We start from the raw sequence: 15,539 nt of genomic DNA, 5'->3' as shown, positions 1-15,539 counted from the left end.
CGCCTCTCCTGGCACCTCCTCTCCCTGTCTCCCCCCACCCACCACTCTTTACCCAGCAGCCAGAGCAATTCTGTGAAAACGAAAACCAGGTCAATTCACACTCCAGTGTACACATGGCCTCCTACTGCACCTAGAACCATATCCTAACTCCCTATCAAGGTTTATAAGGCCCCGTGTGTCCTGGCCACTGCTCAAGCTCTAAGCTCAAGCCATGTTCCTTGACCAAGTCAAACTCTTTCCAGCCTCTGAGCCTTTGCATATTCTGGTCCCCTCCCTGAAGGCTCTTTCTCACCCATCTAGTTGGTTCCTTCTCCACCTACAGGCCTTGGCTTTAATTAATGTTACTTCCTCTGAGAAGTCTTACCTAATCACTCAAGCTAAGGTGACCCCTACCCTTTCTCTCCTAGTATCATGTTTCCTCTGACATGCTCTAAAAGCACCACTGAATTCCTAACTTTGCCCTTCTAGCAAACTCCAAGTGCTGCTGCTGCTGGTCTGCGATACTTTGACAACCAATGCCCTAGAGCAGCCACCAGTTCAAGTATCTCAGCTGTTGCATCAGCATGGGCCTCACAAGGCCACTTTTCACGTTCCTAGGCCTCCTCTGAGCTGTGTGTGGCCACAGGGCTCCTTCCCGGCTTTTATCTTTTCCACTGTTAGTGCTGTCTTCCCTAAAACATCTCTTGTGTGTTCCCGAAACACAGTCCTGTCCTGGCTCTTGTGCCCACTGAAGACTCATCCTTTGGTCTTGTCCACATTCTACAGATGAAACAAGGGCCACCATCCCAGGAACACTCGTCTCCAGGCTGGGTGACCATGGGCACGTCAGCGTCTCTGAGTCTGCTTCCTCATTAGGAAGGTGTGAAGAAGAATCACTAATTTTTTAAAACATTTCTACAGTACTCGTTATGAACCACATTAGTGCATGATTTGTCGGTGACGAAGACTGTCATGAATACAAAGATTTCATTCTGTTAATGAAATTCCATTTTTCAGGCTCTGGGTTACCCACATACTGCACTGTGTAAACGCCTAAGTTTTTTCCTCTGGAGTTCCACCTCTATGCTGCTCTCTGTGAAGGAGCAGCATTCGTTTGCCCATATTTAGCTGCATGATTATATCGTATGTATACTGAGAGAAGAAATAAAACTTGTGCCCATGGGTGGAAGTTATTTTGGAGCACCTGAAATATCTGTAATGAAATTAGCGATCAAACACTTGGAGAGCAAAATTTTGGTGTTCATTTTATAAATAACATTACTATCTATTTTATGTACCAGCTCATCTAGACTAGTGACCTGAAAAATTTCAGTGCAAAGTATAGTGTACATGAAATACGTGTAACTAAAAAAAAAAATAAAGCGCTTTACAGATAATTGTAATCCCTTAATAACCTTGTGAGGTAGGTGCTTCTTATCACCTTCATGTTACAAATGAGGAAGGAGGTACCAAGAGGCTAAGCCCAAGGTCACACCATTAGCAGTGCACTTGAAGCCTGCTCCCACTGTCCCACAGACCTATTTCCTGGAATTGTGGAGGATACGTTTACATGTAACATCTTACTTGGCACAAGGCCCTGATTTTTTCCCTCAAATTCCATGAGGGGTGTTCCTTTATATCTAACTTGGAGATGCACCCAATGGCACCTCTACAATTATCTTCACACCAAACCTTCACTTTCAGCATAAAACTCATAATTGAAGTCCAGTATTACTTGGCCAGAAAATAACTTCCCAAAATTAGATGTCCCAACTTAGTAAGTCTTAACTGGTTCTTCATATTCCCCCCAGAACTGGACGCATCTGACTATTCGCTCTCCAACTCCCACACCTGGCTCTTTCCATCCACCTGTCCTTTCCTTCCATTCCTCTCTCGTATCTTAATTCAGAATTTATTACCTCATCCCCACAATGAAAGTCCTGGGGCCCGTCCCACGTGTCTCTATAGTCCACCTCACCCATCACTACCTGAAATTACCACCAACCAACCACTTGCGATTTGGGTTTTACTTTCCAAATCCATCTCTCCAATCTAATTCTCATAAAAAAAAGTGGGGGGCTTCTACAGTGGTGCAGTGGTTAAGAATCCGCCTGCCAATGCAGGGAACATGGGTTCGATGCCTGGTCCGGAAAGATCCCACATGCCTTGGAGCAACTAAACCCGTGTGCCACAAACTACTCGGCCTGCACTCCAGAGCCCTCGAGCCAGAACTACTAAGCTCGCGTGCCACAACTACTGAGCCCACGTGCCGCAACTACAAAAGCCAGAGCCCATGCTCCACAACAAGAGAAGCCACCGCAATGAGAAGCCAGCGCACTGCAACAAAGAGTAGCCCCCACTCGCCGCAAAAATAAATAGAAAAGCGGCCACACCAGCCATGTTCTCTTACTAACTCCCAAATAATTCTTTCTTTAGATCCGCCTTCGATCTGCTCTTTTCCTATGTTCCAAAAAATGGCTTCCTGTTCCTCATTATTAAAATCCTTACTATTTTTCAAGGTCCACCCTCAAGTGATCCCGCCAAATAACCAAGTTCTGGATAATCTTTCTTTTCTGTGAGCTCAAGGCAACTTAAAATCTAGAGCACCACACATGTGGCAATTAATCGTATCACGTTGTACACTCATGTCTTATTTCCTAAGTCTTCTCTATCTAGACCACTCATGAAGGCCGACCTTGTCTCTTCCCTTCCTGTATACCCCACAGTGCGGTACACATTGGCTGATTTAGTAACGCTGGGGAGCATCAGCACTCTGGTCCCTGACCCCAGGGTGCAGCCTGGACAGTGAGAAACCCGAGTGTCCTAGCTGCAAGGGATGACTCCCTTCCCCTTGTCCTTGTTGGAAGGGCTGGGGGAAGGGAGGCAGGCTCCTCAAACAGCAAGCACCATCTAAAGTGCGGTAAGATTCCAAGCTGGACCCACCTGTAGGGGCGGGGAGAGAGGATACTAGCCACTGCTGGGAAACTGAACAAAGCACATCAAGACGAAGAACAGTTCCAGCTCCCATGAATCTCCAAACAGTGACAGGGCGGAGACCACTCCTTTCCTTTATTTCTTCACCTTGAAAAGGGTGATCCGAGTTCAGCAGCATTCCTTTCCTGCCCCCAAGTCCCCAACCAGACGAGAGACTGCAGGCACCAAATCCTGGGTGTCAGCACAGGCCTCGGAACTCTCCTCCAGCTCTGAGCTGCACCCGCTGTTTGCATCCGTTAGGTCAGCACTAAATCCACCAGAAAAGAGGAGCACCACGCACAGACTAGGGCGGCAGCGGGGCCTGAAGCTTTGAGGCGGACCAGATGCAGGCTTCTGAGTGAGGACAGACTCTCAGACAACTGGCCACATGAGCTTGGCTGGATGGAACCCCACAATAACAAACGTCACCCCTCCTTGTACAGAGGGATTTCAAGCACAGGGCCAGCTCAGTTATCTGAAGAGAAGCAGATCAGACAAGTCTTTCAGAGAAAAGGAACCAATCAAAGTGGTATCCCGGTCACATCAAGACCACGCTCCACCTTCATGTGCCCGAGCAGCTGCTGCGCCAGCTGCAGACCAGAGCAGGCCTCCGAGTGGAGAGGAGATGAGGGGACGTCCAGGAAGGAAAGCTCACTCTCGGGGCCGGTTGACCATGACTTCACCCAGGGCCTCCAACACTTCCCGCTTGTAGTCTTCAAAGTCACCGTCGATCTGGCTAACACTCTGCTCCTCCACCACCCACAGCTGGCAGTTGGTTTCTGTGATGAGCCGGGCATCGTGGCTGACGATGATCACAGCTTTAAAAGAAGATGGTGAGAACGGAGGGCAGGGAGGAAGGAGGAAGAGGGGAATCAGAACCTGAGAGGAGGGCACCCAGCCGAAGGACACCACAGCCTGGTTCCCAAGGCGGGAGGAGGAGGGCGTGCCCCGAGCTGACTCACCACCCTTGTAATCATTGATGGCCTCCCCCAGAGCGTCGATAGACTCGATGTCCAGGTTATTGGTGGGCTCGTCCTATGGGGGAGGAGGCGTCCCGTGACTGAGAGTTACGACTCCTCTACCTTTCTTTTCTGTCACCCTCGCCCCTGCCCTTGGAGCTCACTCACCAAGATGAGGACATCAGGCTCCCGACAGGCCAGCTCTGCAAACACAACTCGGGCTTTCTGCCCACCTGTAGCAAAGGGAAAGCAGATCCGCTGCACCTCTCACCACCTGACATTCCTGCAGGTAAACCTGAACGTGTGTGTGTGCACACAATCAGGCCCCCCAAGTTCTGGTTCCTCTTCCCTCCTGCCTCTAGGGACAGTCTGCAGGTATGAATGTGAAGGAGGGAGACACCTGCCCCGGCCCCTGGTACCAGAGAGTTTGCAGATCTGGATGGTGTGCGCATGGCTCTCCAAGCCGAAGCGGCCCAGGCACTTGCGGGCATCCTGATAGGGCAGGTTGAAGCCCCGCTGTAGGTACTCAGTGGGTGTCTCCTCCATGCGCAGCTGCTCTGCGTACTGCTGGTTGAAGAAGCCAATTTTCTGCCCAAGAGGAGAGGGAAGCGGTCAGTGAAAGTTATACTTCCTCTGTTGGCCTCTTATTCCCAGATTCCCAAAACCACTTACCAGCCGGTGGTTCTTCCTCATTTCCCCACGAGTCTGCAAGGAAAAAGCAAGGGGGGAGCTAAGGGGAAGGGGAAAGGAGCTGCAGCTCCAACCCACTTCTTTTTTTTTTTTTTTTTTTTTTTAAGAGCATAGACTCAGTAGTTGTGGCGCACAGGCTTAGTTGCTCCGTGGCATGTGAGATCTTCCTGGAGCAGGGATCGAACCCGTGTTCCCTGCATTGGCAGGCAGATTCTCAACCACTGCACCACCTAGGAAGCCCTCCAACCCACTTCTCTGAAGGGGAGCTGAACTCCAGGACTGGGCTGGGAAAAAGCCAGTGTGCAAAGGGAACACAGCTGTGCACCCTACCGTGACCAAGGCAGGCCTAGGAAATCAGAAGCAAGAGGAAAATCAAGGAAGAGACACAAAGCAGAGATTCAGAACCAGCAGCAGACTGACCACAAGCAAAGGACCCCTGCCCCCACTGCCACCTTCCAGCAAGATGTTTTCAGGGATCCACCTCAGATGGGGATTAAGAGACAGTCTGTGGGAGGATCTAGGACACCTTTCTAAAGATCTGCTCTCTGTGGGTGTGAGACAATGGGCGCTCTCAACACTTTCCTGCAGGGTGGACAGATGGTTACAACCCACCTAAGCACTACACACACCGCAAACGTCCCCACAGCAATTCTAGGGAATGGATCCTAAGGAAAACTAAACTCATGAACAGGTACAAAACTATTTACTACAGTATTTTCCTTCAGTGAAAAATCAGAAATAATGTAATCTAAACAACTAACATCTAATAAATTATAGTAGACCCATACGAAACAAATGCACATATAGGATTACTGGCATGGAAAAATGCTTGATGTACATTATCTGGAAAAAGCTGATTACAACACAATTCATGATAGGCCAACTTTTGTTTAAAAAAAATTATACACATGCTTATAAAGGAAATAAGGAGAAAGCAATCTGTCAAAATTAACGCAAGTTATCTTTAGATTTCTCTCTGGCTTACGCAATTTCTTTTTCTTCTTCTTTTTTTTTTTTTTTTTTTTTTTTGGCTGCGCTGCACAGCTTGCAGGATTTTAGCTCACTAACCAGGGACTGAAGCTGGGCCCACGGCAGTGAAAGCTCTGAGTCGTAACCACCGGACCTCCAGGGAATTCCCTGGCTTACGTAATTGCTAACCATCCTACAATGGGCACATATTTCTTGTATAACCAAACCACACACGGGGCGGGGGGGGGGGGGGAGGCGTGCCCCTAGTCCGGCCCCACGCCTCCTGGCTCTTCTCCCCGACGGATCTAAACGGTCCTCCTCTACAGCACCTCTGAAGGAAATGAAGCGTCCATGACCAGTTCTGTACTTAATTCTCCACGGCAGAGAGGGCGCCGCGACGCCAGCCTCTGGGAACAGCCGCGGGCCCACACTTGCGGTCGCCCTCACCGCCCGCGCCCTGGTCCCGGCCTCACCGGCGTCAGCTTGCCCGTCAGCAGCAGCAGCAGGGTGCTCTTGCCCACGCCGTTCGGGCCCACGATGCAGACTGCCAGATGGAAGACAGAGGTCAAGCAGGCGAGGGCCCCAGAAACCCTCCCGGGCTCCCCGCTCCACACCCCGGCCTCCCCCTCCAACTCACTCCTGGAGTCCATGTCAATGCCAAAATCCAGATTCTTGAAGAGTGGTTTCTGTCCCTCGTAGCCAAACGTCACACCTGAGAAGCCAGAGCAAGCAGCGCTTTTTTCTCTTCAGAGTCCCCTGAGGGTGCCCCGCAGGCCCCAGGGTGGAGGGGAGGCACGGCCGCGGGCACTCACCGTGCAGGCCCAGCACCGGAGGGCTGAGCGGCGGCGGGTCCGGGAACGTGAAGCGCACGGTGTACTCCTTGGGGCGCTTCAGGAGCTCGGGGGCCTCCTGTGATTCCTCATCCTGGTTTTTCCGCCGGCACTTCTGCTGTTTTCGAGTCAGGGCTTCCTTTGTTTGCTTTTCCTGGGGAGGAGGGGAAAAGGGAGACACCCGAGCCCTTCATGGAAGGCCTCAAAAGACAGGCAGGGTCCAAGACCCCCTCCTTCTCCTGAGAAGACCCCTGCCCAGGAAGACTCAGGTGCTCACCGCCTGCTTGGTGGACTTGCCGCCTGCCTTTAGCTCCTTCAGCTTTTTCTCCTGCTTCTCATACTGCTTCAGCAGTTCCTTCTGCTTCTGCTGGTACATCTTCTTGAAGGTCACTGGGCAAGAGAAGGGGAGGGGCATCAATGGTTGTCCCTCTCCCCAGCAGGACAGGGGAGGATGGCGGCAGGCGTCACTGTCTAGAATTCTGAAAGACTCAGAATTATCACCACATCTCTATGCGCCCTCCCTCCCAGGCCTTTCTCCAGGAACCATTCCTTTCATCGCCCCCAGATGATCCTACGTACTATAATTGCCCCTGTAGTAATGGAGCCGCTGGGCATCGAGATGGATGATATCGGTACAGACGTCATCCAGGAAGCCCTGGTCATGGGAGACGATGAGCAGCGTCTTCCGCCAGCCCTGGAGGTAGCTGCGTTTTAGAGAAGAGTGTGGAAATGTCACCATGGCCAGGTTAGGGTGGACTCAGGGGAAGCCGAGGACGGGGGCAGCAAGCAAAAGAGGGGGGCTGGCGAGCCGTCAAGGGCAGAGTGGAGACCAGCTAGAGGAAACGAGGGCAGAGGGGAAGCAACGACGCAAAGGCTGTAACCAAGGGCCACTCACTTGTTGAGCCAGATGACGGCGTTGAGGTCCAGGTGATTGGTGGGCTCATCCAACATCAGCAGCGTGGGCTCCATGAACAGCGCCCTAGCGGGCGGGGCAGCAGAGCGCAGGCTCAGGGGGACGCAGGCCCCGGCCCGGAGAACCCGGAGGAGGCGCAGGCTCAGGGGGACGCAGGCCCCGGCCCGGAGAACCCGGAGGAGGCGCAGGTACGGGGAGCCTGAGCCCACGAGCACGCCTTCCCAACCTCTCCTTAAACAGTTCCCGTGCAGGAGACACAGGTGAGAATACACCCCCAGGGAGGGAGAAAAGACCCTGAGTCTGACAAGGCAGGCAGTAAGGGAGGGAGAAGACGGCCTTGGAAGAACAGGAAAAGGGAAAGGGCCCTGGTGGACGCAGGCCGGCAGGGAGGGTGGTGAGGAGGGGGGCCCACCTGGCCAGCGAGACGCGCATGCGCCAGCCTCCCGAGAACTTCTGTGTGGGTCGATTCTGCATCTCAGGGTCAAAGCCCAGACCGGCCAGGATCCGGCGGGCTTTGGCCTCTGCAGCTGCCGCCCCAGTAGCCCGCAATTCCTCATACACCTGGGAGGAGGGAGAAGAGGACACATGCTGGGAGGCCCCAGGAGCCCCCAGTCTTAGCCCATGTCCCCCGCGCCATCCCCTCTACCTTCTCAAGCCTCTCGGCAGCCGTGTCATCGCCCTGCTCCAGCTGTCCCTGAAGCCGCCGCTCCTCTTCCAGGAGCTTCAAGCGCTTGGTGTCGGCTCGTAAAACAGCCTGCACGGCTGGCGTCTCATCGGCTACCACCTCTGGGAGCAGGAGGAGAAGTCAGGGCGCCCCAAGGGCCGAGGCTCCTATTCCCTCTTCCCTGCTGCTCCGTTTCTGGTTTGCCTGACCCTGCCCAGCTCTATGTACTTGTTGCATCTCCAGCATCTCATCGCTTCTCCCCCTTCTTTAGCACCCATTTCCCAGTCCCCAGTCTCCCGCCATGACCGTTCCAAGCCTACAACCTCTTCTATTCTTGGCTGGCTCCTGCACCCCAACAGCGGCGCCTCAGTCTCCCCTCCGCGCCAGGCCCCGCCCCCACCAGCGGCCTCACCCTGCTCGCACAGCAGCACGTCGATGTTGGGGGGGATGCTCAGGGCTCGGTTGGCGATGTGCTTGAGGAGGGTGGTCTTGCCCTTGCTGGGGGATGAGAGCTTTTAGGACCAGGCTGCCCCAGAGAAGTCTCTTCTCCGTCCAGCCCCTCCCCTCTCACAGCTCCAGCGCCTCCTCTCCTCACCCGTTGGGTCCCACCAGCCCATAGCGGCGGCCAGCGACAATGTACAGGTCTGCGTTGACAAACAGCTCCTTGCCGTGAGCCGAGATGCTGAACTTCTCCAGCTGCAGTCGTCAGGGAAGGAGAGAGCACGTGAGAACTCTCCCTTTCAGACAACAGCTGCGGCTTTTTCTCTGCAGGGAAGCCCCCTCCTCTCACCACGCCAGCCCCTTCCCCATCCACTGCCTCTAATCGGAGTCTCCAAATCCTACGCGCATCCAGCCTGTCCCACCCTGCTTCCCTCTAACGGTGGACCCTTATGCTGGATCTTCTATCTTCCCGCTCAAGCTGGCAGAACTCAAGGTGTGGAGAAAGCCTCCAAGCTTTCTTCCTAATGGACTTCCCACTCATACCCACTTCCTTGGTTGCTGTGGCCACTCGGGAAGGTGAGAAGTGGCACGTCCCTGGGTGAGCTGGTAGAGGGACCCCCTCAGACCTTACCTTGATGTCAGATGCATTTTCTAACATGGCCTGGCGGGAAGACACCTCTGCTTGTGACACGGAGAAGTCATTTTCAGCAGCATTGGCTGCTTTTAATGAAGCCACCTGGCGCTCATATTCCATCTAAGGAAGGAAGAATCACCTTTGAGGCCACTGCCTGCCACTTTCCCGTCCCAATACAGCCCCGTGTCACCAGACACCGAGACAAGCCTCACGGAACACAATCATTTCCTTACTCCAATTGTTTTACCTGGCATAGCACCCAGAGCTCTCCTTCTTGTCCCCTAACTCACCTGTCCCCTAGCTGAAGCAGTAAGGGAAAAAAAATCAGATTCTCCCACCTCTGACCACTAAGAACCCAAGGTTTTACCTGTTTCTTCAGTTTCTTCTTTTCCTTCTTGCTAAGGTGAGCATAGGGATCATCAGCCTTGGACTCCCCTTCCTCCTCCTCCTCCTCTCCTTCTTCCTCCGAGCCCTGTGACAACCAGGGGATGGTAAAAACAAGGGACCCCTTCCAGAATGCAGACTTCACATCATGTACTCCCAGTTCCACAGTCAGCTCTGTCTCTCTCCACCCAGAGTCCTGAAATACCCTGGTGGATCCGCTGGCATTCTCATACCCACCCTGGTCTCCTTTGCAGCCCTGTATCCCATTTTTGCTACCAGGAATGGTAGGAGTATGTATGTATGTATGAAGTGTAACAAATGTACATGTACCTGAAACGACGCATTGTGACTATGTAACTGCCAATATAATGTAACTGAGAATTAACTGAGGGTTACACGAGGTTCTTTTCCTCATGTATCAATAGCCTACACAGTTAACATGCAAAGAAAAGATCTGGAAGCCCTAGAGTACAGTCACTGAAGAATCCAGCAGAATCAGAACTAGCAAGTGCTAGCGGTAGAGGGGAGCTCAGAGACCACTAGTTCACACAGATGAGAAAACTGAGACCCAAGGAGGTGGAAAAATGCACTCAAGGTCACACAGCGAGTGGCAGAGCCAGAACCCAGATTGACTGAGGCTAACGCCTGTGTCCTTTTCTCTCTGGATCAGGATTTGCAAATCACGGCCCTTGAGCTAAGAATGATTTTTACACTTTCAAAAAGTCTTTCTAAAAACAGAAAAAAAGAATACACATCAGATTGTATGTGGCCTGCAAAGCCATAAATATTTACTATGTGACCCTTTATAGAAGTTTGCCCGGGACTTCCCTGGTGGTCCAGTGGTTAGGGCTCTGTGCTTTCACTGCCATGGGCCCAGGTTCAATCCCTGGCGGAGGAATTAAGATCCTGCAAACCGCACGTGGCATGACCAAAAAAACAAAAAAAAGTTTGCCAACTCCTGCTCTGGAGAGTAAGAGCACCCCCAGATTCTGTCCCCTGCCCCAGAGCCATGGAGCCCTAGTTCCTCAGCCCATCTTTCTCCAACACCAAAGTACACCTGCTCTGCCTTCTTGGTCTTCTCCTTCCCTTGCTTGGGTGTTTCCTTTTCTTTTGTTATTTCCTCTTCATCCTCCTCCTCTTCACTGTCCAGAGCAGCAAATTTATCTTGAGGCTACCAGGGAAAAGACAGCCACTCTGATGAAATGCTCTAATTCCTGAGACCCCGCCCCTCCTCCTGCCAATACTCCCTCACCTTGGCCTTCCCCTTTGACTTCTCCTCCTTTCCCTTTTTGCCCTTGAGCCCCGGCTGTTGTTCCTGAGATACAGCCTGGAGAAGACACACACAGACACACGCAGATTAATTTGCTATACTGTAGCTTAACGAGTGTTTCTAGGGAGTCTAGGAGTAGCAGTTAATTATACTGAGTCTGCCAGGGAGAAAATGAGACCCAGAAAAACCCCAGCCTCCTAGATAGGGAAGAGATTAGAAAATATCAGCAAAGCTAAGGGACTATGAGTCAGGTAAGTGAGCCACGGGGGTAGGGAGCCCTAGCCGCGGAGAGCTTCCTCAAGGGGGCGCATCTCGAGAAGAGGTAACAGACACAGGCTGAGCGAAGGAGTTCTAGGAAGAGGGAAGAGAAGGCATACAGAACAAAAGGCTTCAATACACAGTCAAGCTGGAGGCCAAGATGTGATTAGGCCGATCTGAAAGGTATACGTGGAAAAGTCCCAAGTAACCCTGCAGAGAGGTCCAAGTGGAAGGGCAAAGACTTGAAGGCCTTTGTTTTATATTTTGAGTTTGAAAGCAGCAGACTCACTGTAAATTTCCAAGTGATGAAGAGAATTTTAAAAAGCCAATTTTGACAGTATAAGCAAGACTGGCCTAGAAGAACTAGCTGAAAAGCAGGAAAAGAAGCCAGGAAATTATCACACCGTGGCCAGAGCTGCTACACGGGGTGCACTGACCGGCAGAGCCATCACTATCACCTTATTGATCCGATTCTTCTCTGGCTTGGCTGGCTTAGGAGGATGTTTTTCTTCCTCCTCCTCTTCCTCACCCTGATCCTGAATCAGGGCTGCAAAAACATTACCACCCTGGAGAATGACAAGGCCAGAGAAGTCAGTGGCATGGTCAAGGCTGCACCCCTGGGGTCTCTGTCTACCACTCAGACAGACAGCTTACCTTGGTTTTCTTCCCTACTCGGGGTACCAGGGCAGGTACTGAAATGACAAAGGGAGAAGGTGAGACAGGAAAGAGAATTACAACATCCAGCTCCTCAATCTAACCCAACTACAAGAGCAAGGAATTAGGCTCCTGACTCTCCGTGACTCAAGGGTTCCAGGTACCCATTTCCCTTTGGGGCACTTACCCTCATCCTCCTCATCACTGGCTGGCACGGAGAGCTTCTTAAGACGCTCCATGAGCTCCTTCTCCTCTCCGTCATCATCCACATCCTTTTTCCGCCGGCCTTTTCGGGTGTCTCGCTTCTTTTTTTGCTGCTGAAAGCCAAACAGAGTGAGAGAATAAAGCCCGGGCTGCTACTGTATCTCTTCCCCAGAGAGAGCTCCCCATCAGCTGAGGGAACCGGTGTGGGCTGCAGAGGGGCTGGTGGACCGAAGACGCCCCCCTGGAGTGGTGGGTCCCGACACCTGTACCTGCTGCTGCTGCTGCTGCTGCTCCTTCTCCTTGAGCACTCTCTCTTCTTCTCCAGCCTGTCTGTCTTCTACTGCCAGCTCTTCGAAGAACTATAATGGCAGTTAAGATCTAAGTAAACACAGCTCAGAGACCACCCAAGCCCTTCACCGCCACACACGAGCCCAGGGACCTCCCACTCCATGCCACCTTGCTCCCTCTCCTGACAAGACCTCTTCCCCTCCCTCGGGCCCCCACCGCCTTCACAGGGCCGCCTTCTGCTCGGAAATACCCACAGTCCTCTCTTCTCACCCCTCATTGCCTCACCGTCTTTTTGGTCTTCTTGTCCTTCCTCCCTTTCTTCACCACTTTGTCTAGAAGGTTAAACAGACGTGAATGATGATTTGCAAGTTCAAAAGCACTCTGATCTCCCCTGCCAAGCCCTCAGTGGCCTCCACCCTATTTACTGTTTTTCTACTCAACTACCACTCCCTAGACATTGGCACTGTCCCACAAGACAGGCAATGCTGACTGGTCTAGGGCAGCAGTGGGAGGCAGAGAAGAAGAATGCACAGTATGATGGCAGAAGTGGGAAGTAAGACAGAGTATTCAGAGATGACTCCAATGTAGCTGGACTAGTGGTACCAGTGAGCAACTCAGGGTATACTGGAAGAGAAGGACCCTTCTCCGCACCCTAATCACCCAAGGAAGAGAAAGGCAGGACAAGAAATTACAAATTCAGTTTGGGATATGTCATTGCTGGAACCTGCAGGCCTTGGAAACAGCCATCTGGTAAGTCAACAAATACTTGGATCTACACACCTGCTCTGATCGCATTTCTAGCACAAGTTGCACTGTGTTATACTTAACTGGGCATTGGTCCTTCATCCTAGAGAGCAACCTGAGAGACTGCTTAGCTCGTGTTCCCAGGGAGCAAAGTGGGAAGTGGACAAAAGTTTACTGACTGAACAAATTCCAATTTCTCCTACTGTCCATCCCAGTTTCCCTGAAGGCAGGGGACGAGGTCTAACTCCCTCTCTCCCTCCCACATGAGACTGGGAGGCAGCCAGCAGTCTCGTGATCGCTCTCATCTCATCCTTTTAATTCTCCTCTCCTGCTGTTACTTAGCGTCAGGGATCCTGCTGCTGCTGGTCTGCCTCTGGTTTCTCTGGCTCAGCCTGCTTCCCTACCTCACTTCCCTTAACTACTGAGGTTCTTTTGGGTTCTCATCTACCTCTTTTCACTTCAATCCACATACACTCTCTAGAGCACTCCCTGTATCCAACATCTCAACTATACTCACCTGTGTCCTTACTCCTAGTCTAGAACTCTCTCCACAGCCACTGAACAAACTCTCTCCTTGCCACCTCCTCTTAAAATTCCCCAGAAATCTCCAACTCAGCATTCAAAAGCTGCCCTTACCTCTTCCCGCTCCCCACTCTACAGCCCACTACTGCTTTCTTTCTTTTTAAAATGTTTTTTCCCTCTATTTTATTTATGTACTTATTTGTTTATTTGCCGCATTGCTGTGGCTTCTCTTTTTGTGGAGCACGGGCTCTAGGCACATGGGCTTCAACAGTTGCAGCACACGGGCTCAGCAGTTGTGGCTCTCGGGCTCTATAGCACAGGCTCAGTACTGTGGCGCACGGGCTTAGTTGCTCAGCAGCAAGCAGGATCTTCCCGCAGCAGGGATCAAACTTGTGTCCCCTGCACTGGCAGGCAGATGCTTAACCACTGCGCCACCAGGGAAGTCCCCCACTACTGCTTTCAATGAATAGCCTACTACCTACTGTGTTATTCAAGTGAGTGTCAGCCTTAATTCTTCTCCCTTGAATTAGCTGGTTCCCAGTTCTAGTCAATGCCCTGGCTTACTCTCTTATCACTTCTCACCTGAATTGTTACCAGAGCCTCCTAAATAGTCTCCCTGCCTCCAATCACTCCTTATGTACTTCAATGGGTCCTCCTTCTTAATGTCTTTAGAATTTTCCTTGGAACAGTGTATAATGTCCTTTCCTTAGGTCTCCCGCGCATCTTTCCAACCCCATCACACTAGTCACACAATACTGGGAACCAGTCAGGCTCAACGACATCTCTACCTTTGCATTAACTGCATCCTCTGCTTGCTTAGAATCTTCTTCCCCTTGCTAACTCATACTGATTCTTCAAGAACGAACTCAGCGATCACCTATTCCTGGGAGGCTCAGCTGACACTCCCACCCTATCTGATTAGATGTTGCCCCTCTCCTCTCTAGTCCCATAGCATCCTCAAGCGCATTCATCACACTCTGTCAGCCTGTCTGACTAATGCTCTGTCCCCTCCACTAGACTTGCCCCTTCTCGATAGGCAAGGCTTATTTTTCATCCCATCATCTCCTGTTCTTCTGCCCAGCACCAGCTATACAGTAGGCATCCAATAAATGCCTGTAAAATTAGTCACTGTATACCTACTATAATTATTTGTGTCCATTTTACCTCCCTCTTGAAGTACCTTCAAGCCTGGGAGAATATCTTCATATTTTTTTCTCCCCTGCCCAAAGCATAGCATATACACTGCATAATTAAAAAGTGGTGCTCAACAAACATCCGCTGAGTCTAAGCAAACCTTAATCCTCCATTAAAACACTCAGCATCTACGCTCTTGCTCCAGTTGAGCCAGAAGGCTGTCTTACGAAAGAGCCTATGAAAGGAGTCATCCTCTCTTGAGAAGCAGGTGGGCTCCTCGGGTGAGTGTGAGTGTCAGAATGTGCGTGAGTGCGGGGGCGCGCGCGGGAGGAGATCGAGGCACAGCTTACATCAATATATTCCTGCTGCATGTGGAATACCGTGTGGTGGGAAGATGTCCAAAAAAGAAGAAAACAGGACTTTCTCATTTCTCCCCATCTCTCCCTCGGTACCATACGCTCTCCCTCGTCTCTTGTCCAGTCTTACTGAAGTTCCTCCGTGACGCCCCGGCACCTTTTCTTTCGCCGGCATCGCAAGAGCACTCCTGCCAGGAGAAACGCTTCCCGGCCCCACTGTGCGCATGCGCAGGAGCCCCCGGCACGGCCCGGTCAGTCTCGCGCCCCGTGACCCTTTCCTAAGACACGCGCACTCTTCTCTCTCGTCTCTTTCCTATCTCATTCCCTCCCTGCCTACTAGCCTCACCTGTGGGGCTCGTGGTCTCTCCGTCCCCGATCCACTCGGGCTCCGGAGGCTGCTGCTTCGGCCCCTTCGGCATCGCGGTGGCAGTTACAACAACTCTGGCAGCGCCGGGTGCTATTTCCGGTTCCGGCAGCGTGGGGCCCGGAACCAGGCGGGCTCTCTGCGCCGGCGCCGTCGACCCCGCCCCCGGACGGCCCACGAGAGCGCTGTGCCGTCATCTCGGGGGCGTGCCTGCGGCCCGGTGGGGGCGTGGCCTGCAATGACGGGGCGTGCCCGGAGTCCGCCCACGCGGGCCTAGACAGCAAATTTATGAGGTCGGGCAACCCCAGC

At 52.3% G+C, this 15,539-nt stretch overlaps 1 protein-coding gene across 5 annotated transcripts; it reads right to left on the bottom strand.

The window, feature by feature from the left end:
• Positions 1-1,231: 1,231 nt before the first annotated feature.
• On the bottom strand, positions 1,232-15,327 carry ABCF1 (ATP binding cassette subfamily F member 1). Of its 5 annotated transcripts, none has more exons than XM_057699566.1 (25): positions 15,213-15,327; positions 12,396-12,442; positions 12,092-12,181; positions 11,806-11,935; positions 11,619-11,656; positions 11,423-11,530; positions 10,689-10,763; positions 10,494-10,607; positions 9,420-9,524; positions 9,050-9,172; positions 8,573-8,673; positions 8,390-8,475; positions 7,960-8,099; positions 7,726-7,874; positions 7,296-7,379; positions 6,980-7,104; positions 6,678-6,790; positions 6,383-6,554; positions 6,208-6,282; positions 6,044-6,114; positions 4,584-4,616; positions 4,331-4,499; positions 4,080-4,144; positions 3,915-3,987; positions 1,232-3,770 (listed from the first exon to the last, which is right to left on the bottom strand). In XM_057699566.1, exons 1-25 carry the CDS (start codon positions 15,283-15,285, stop codon positions 3,604-3,606), a joined length of 2,526 nt encoding a protein of 841 aa, XP_057555549.1. In that variant the 5' UTR covers positions 15,286-15,327; the 3' UTR covers positions 1,232-3,603. The 5 variants fall into 5 exon arrangements, with proteins under 5 accessions (XP_057555549.1, XP_057555550.1, XP_057555547.1 ...); XM_057699567.1 differs by having other exon boundaries at positions 11,806-11,932; XM_057699564.1 differs by having other exon boundaries at positions 1,232-3,987.
• Positions 15,328-15,539: the final 212 nt, after the last annotated feature.

This window comes from Hippopotamus amphibius, chromosome 11 (genome assembly GCF_030028045.1).
Source record: "Hippopotamus amphibius kiboko isolate mHipAmp2 chromosome 11, mHipAmp2.hap2, whole genome shotgun sequence".
Lineage (NCBI taxonomy): Eukaryota > Metazoa > Chordata > Mammalia > Artiodactyla > Hippopotamidae > Hippopotamus > Hippopotamus amphibius.
The sequence above is the reverse complement of the archived record's forward strand: the minus strand, read 5'-3'. Positions and strand labels throughout refer to the sequence as shown.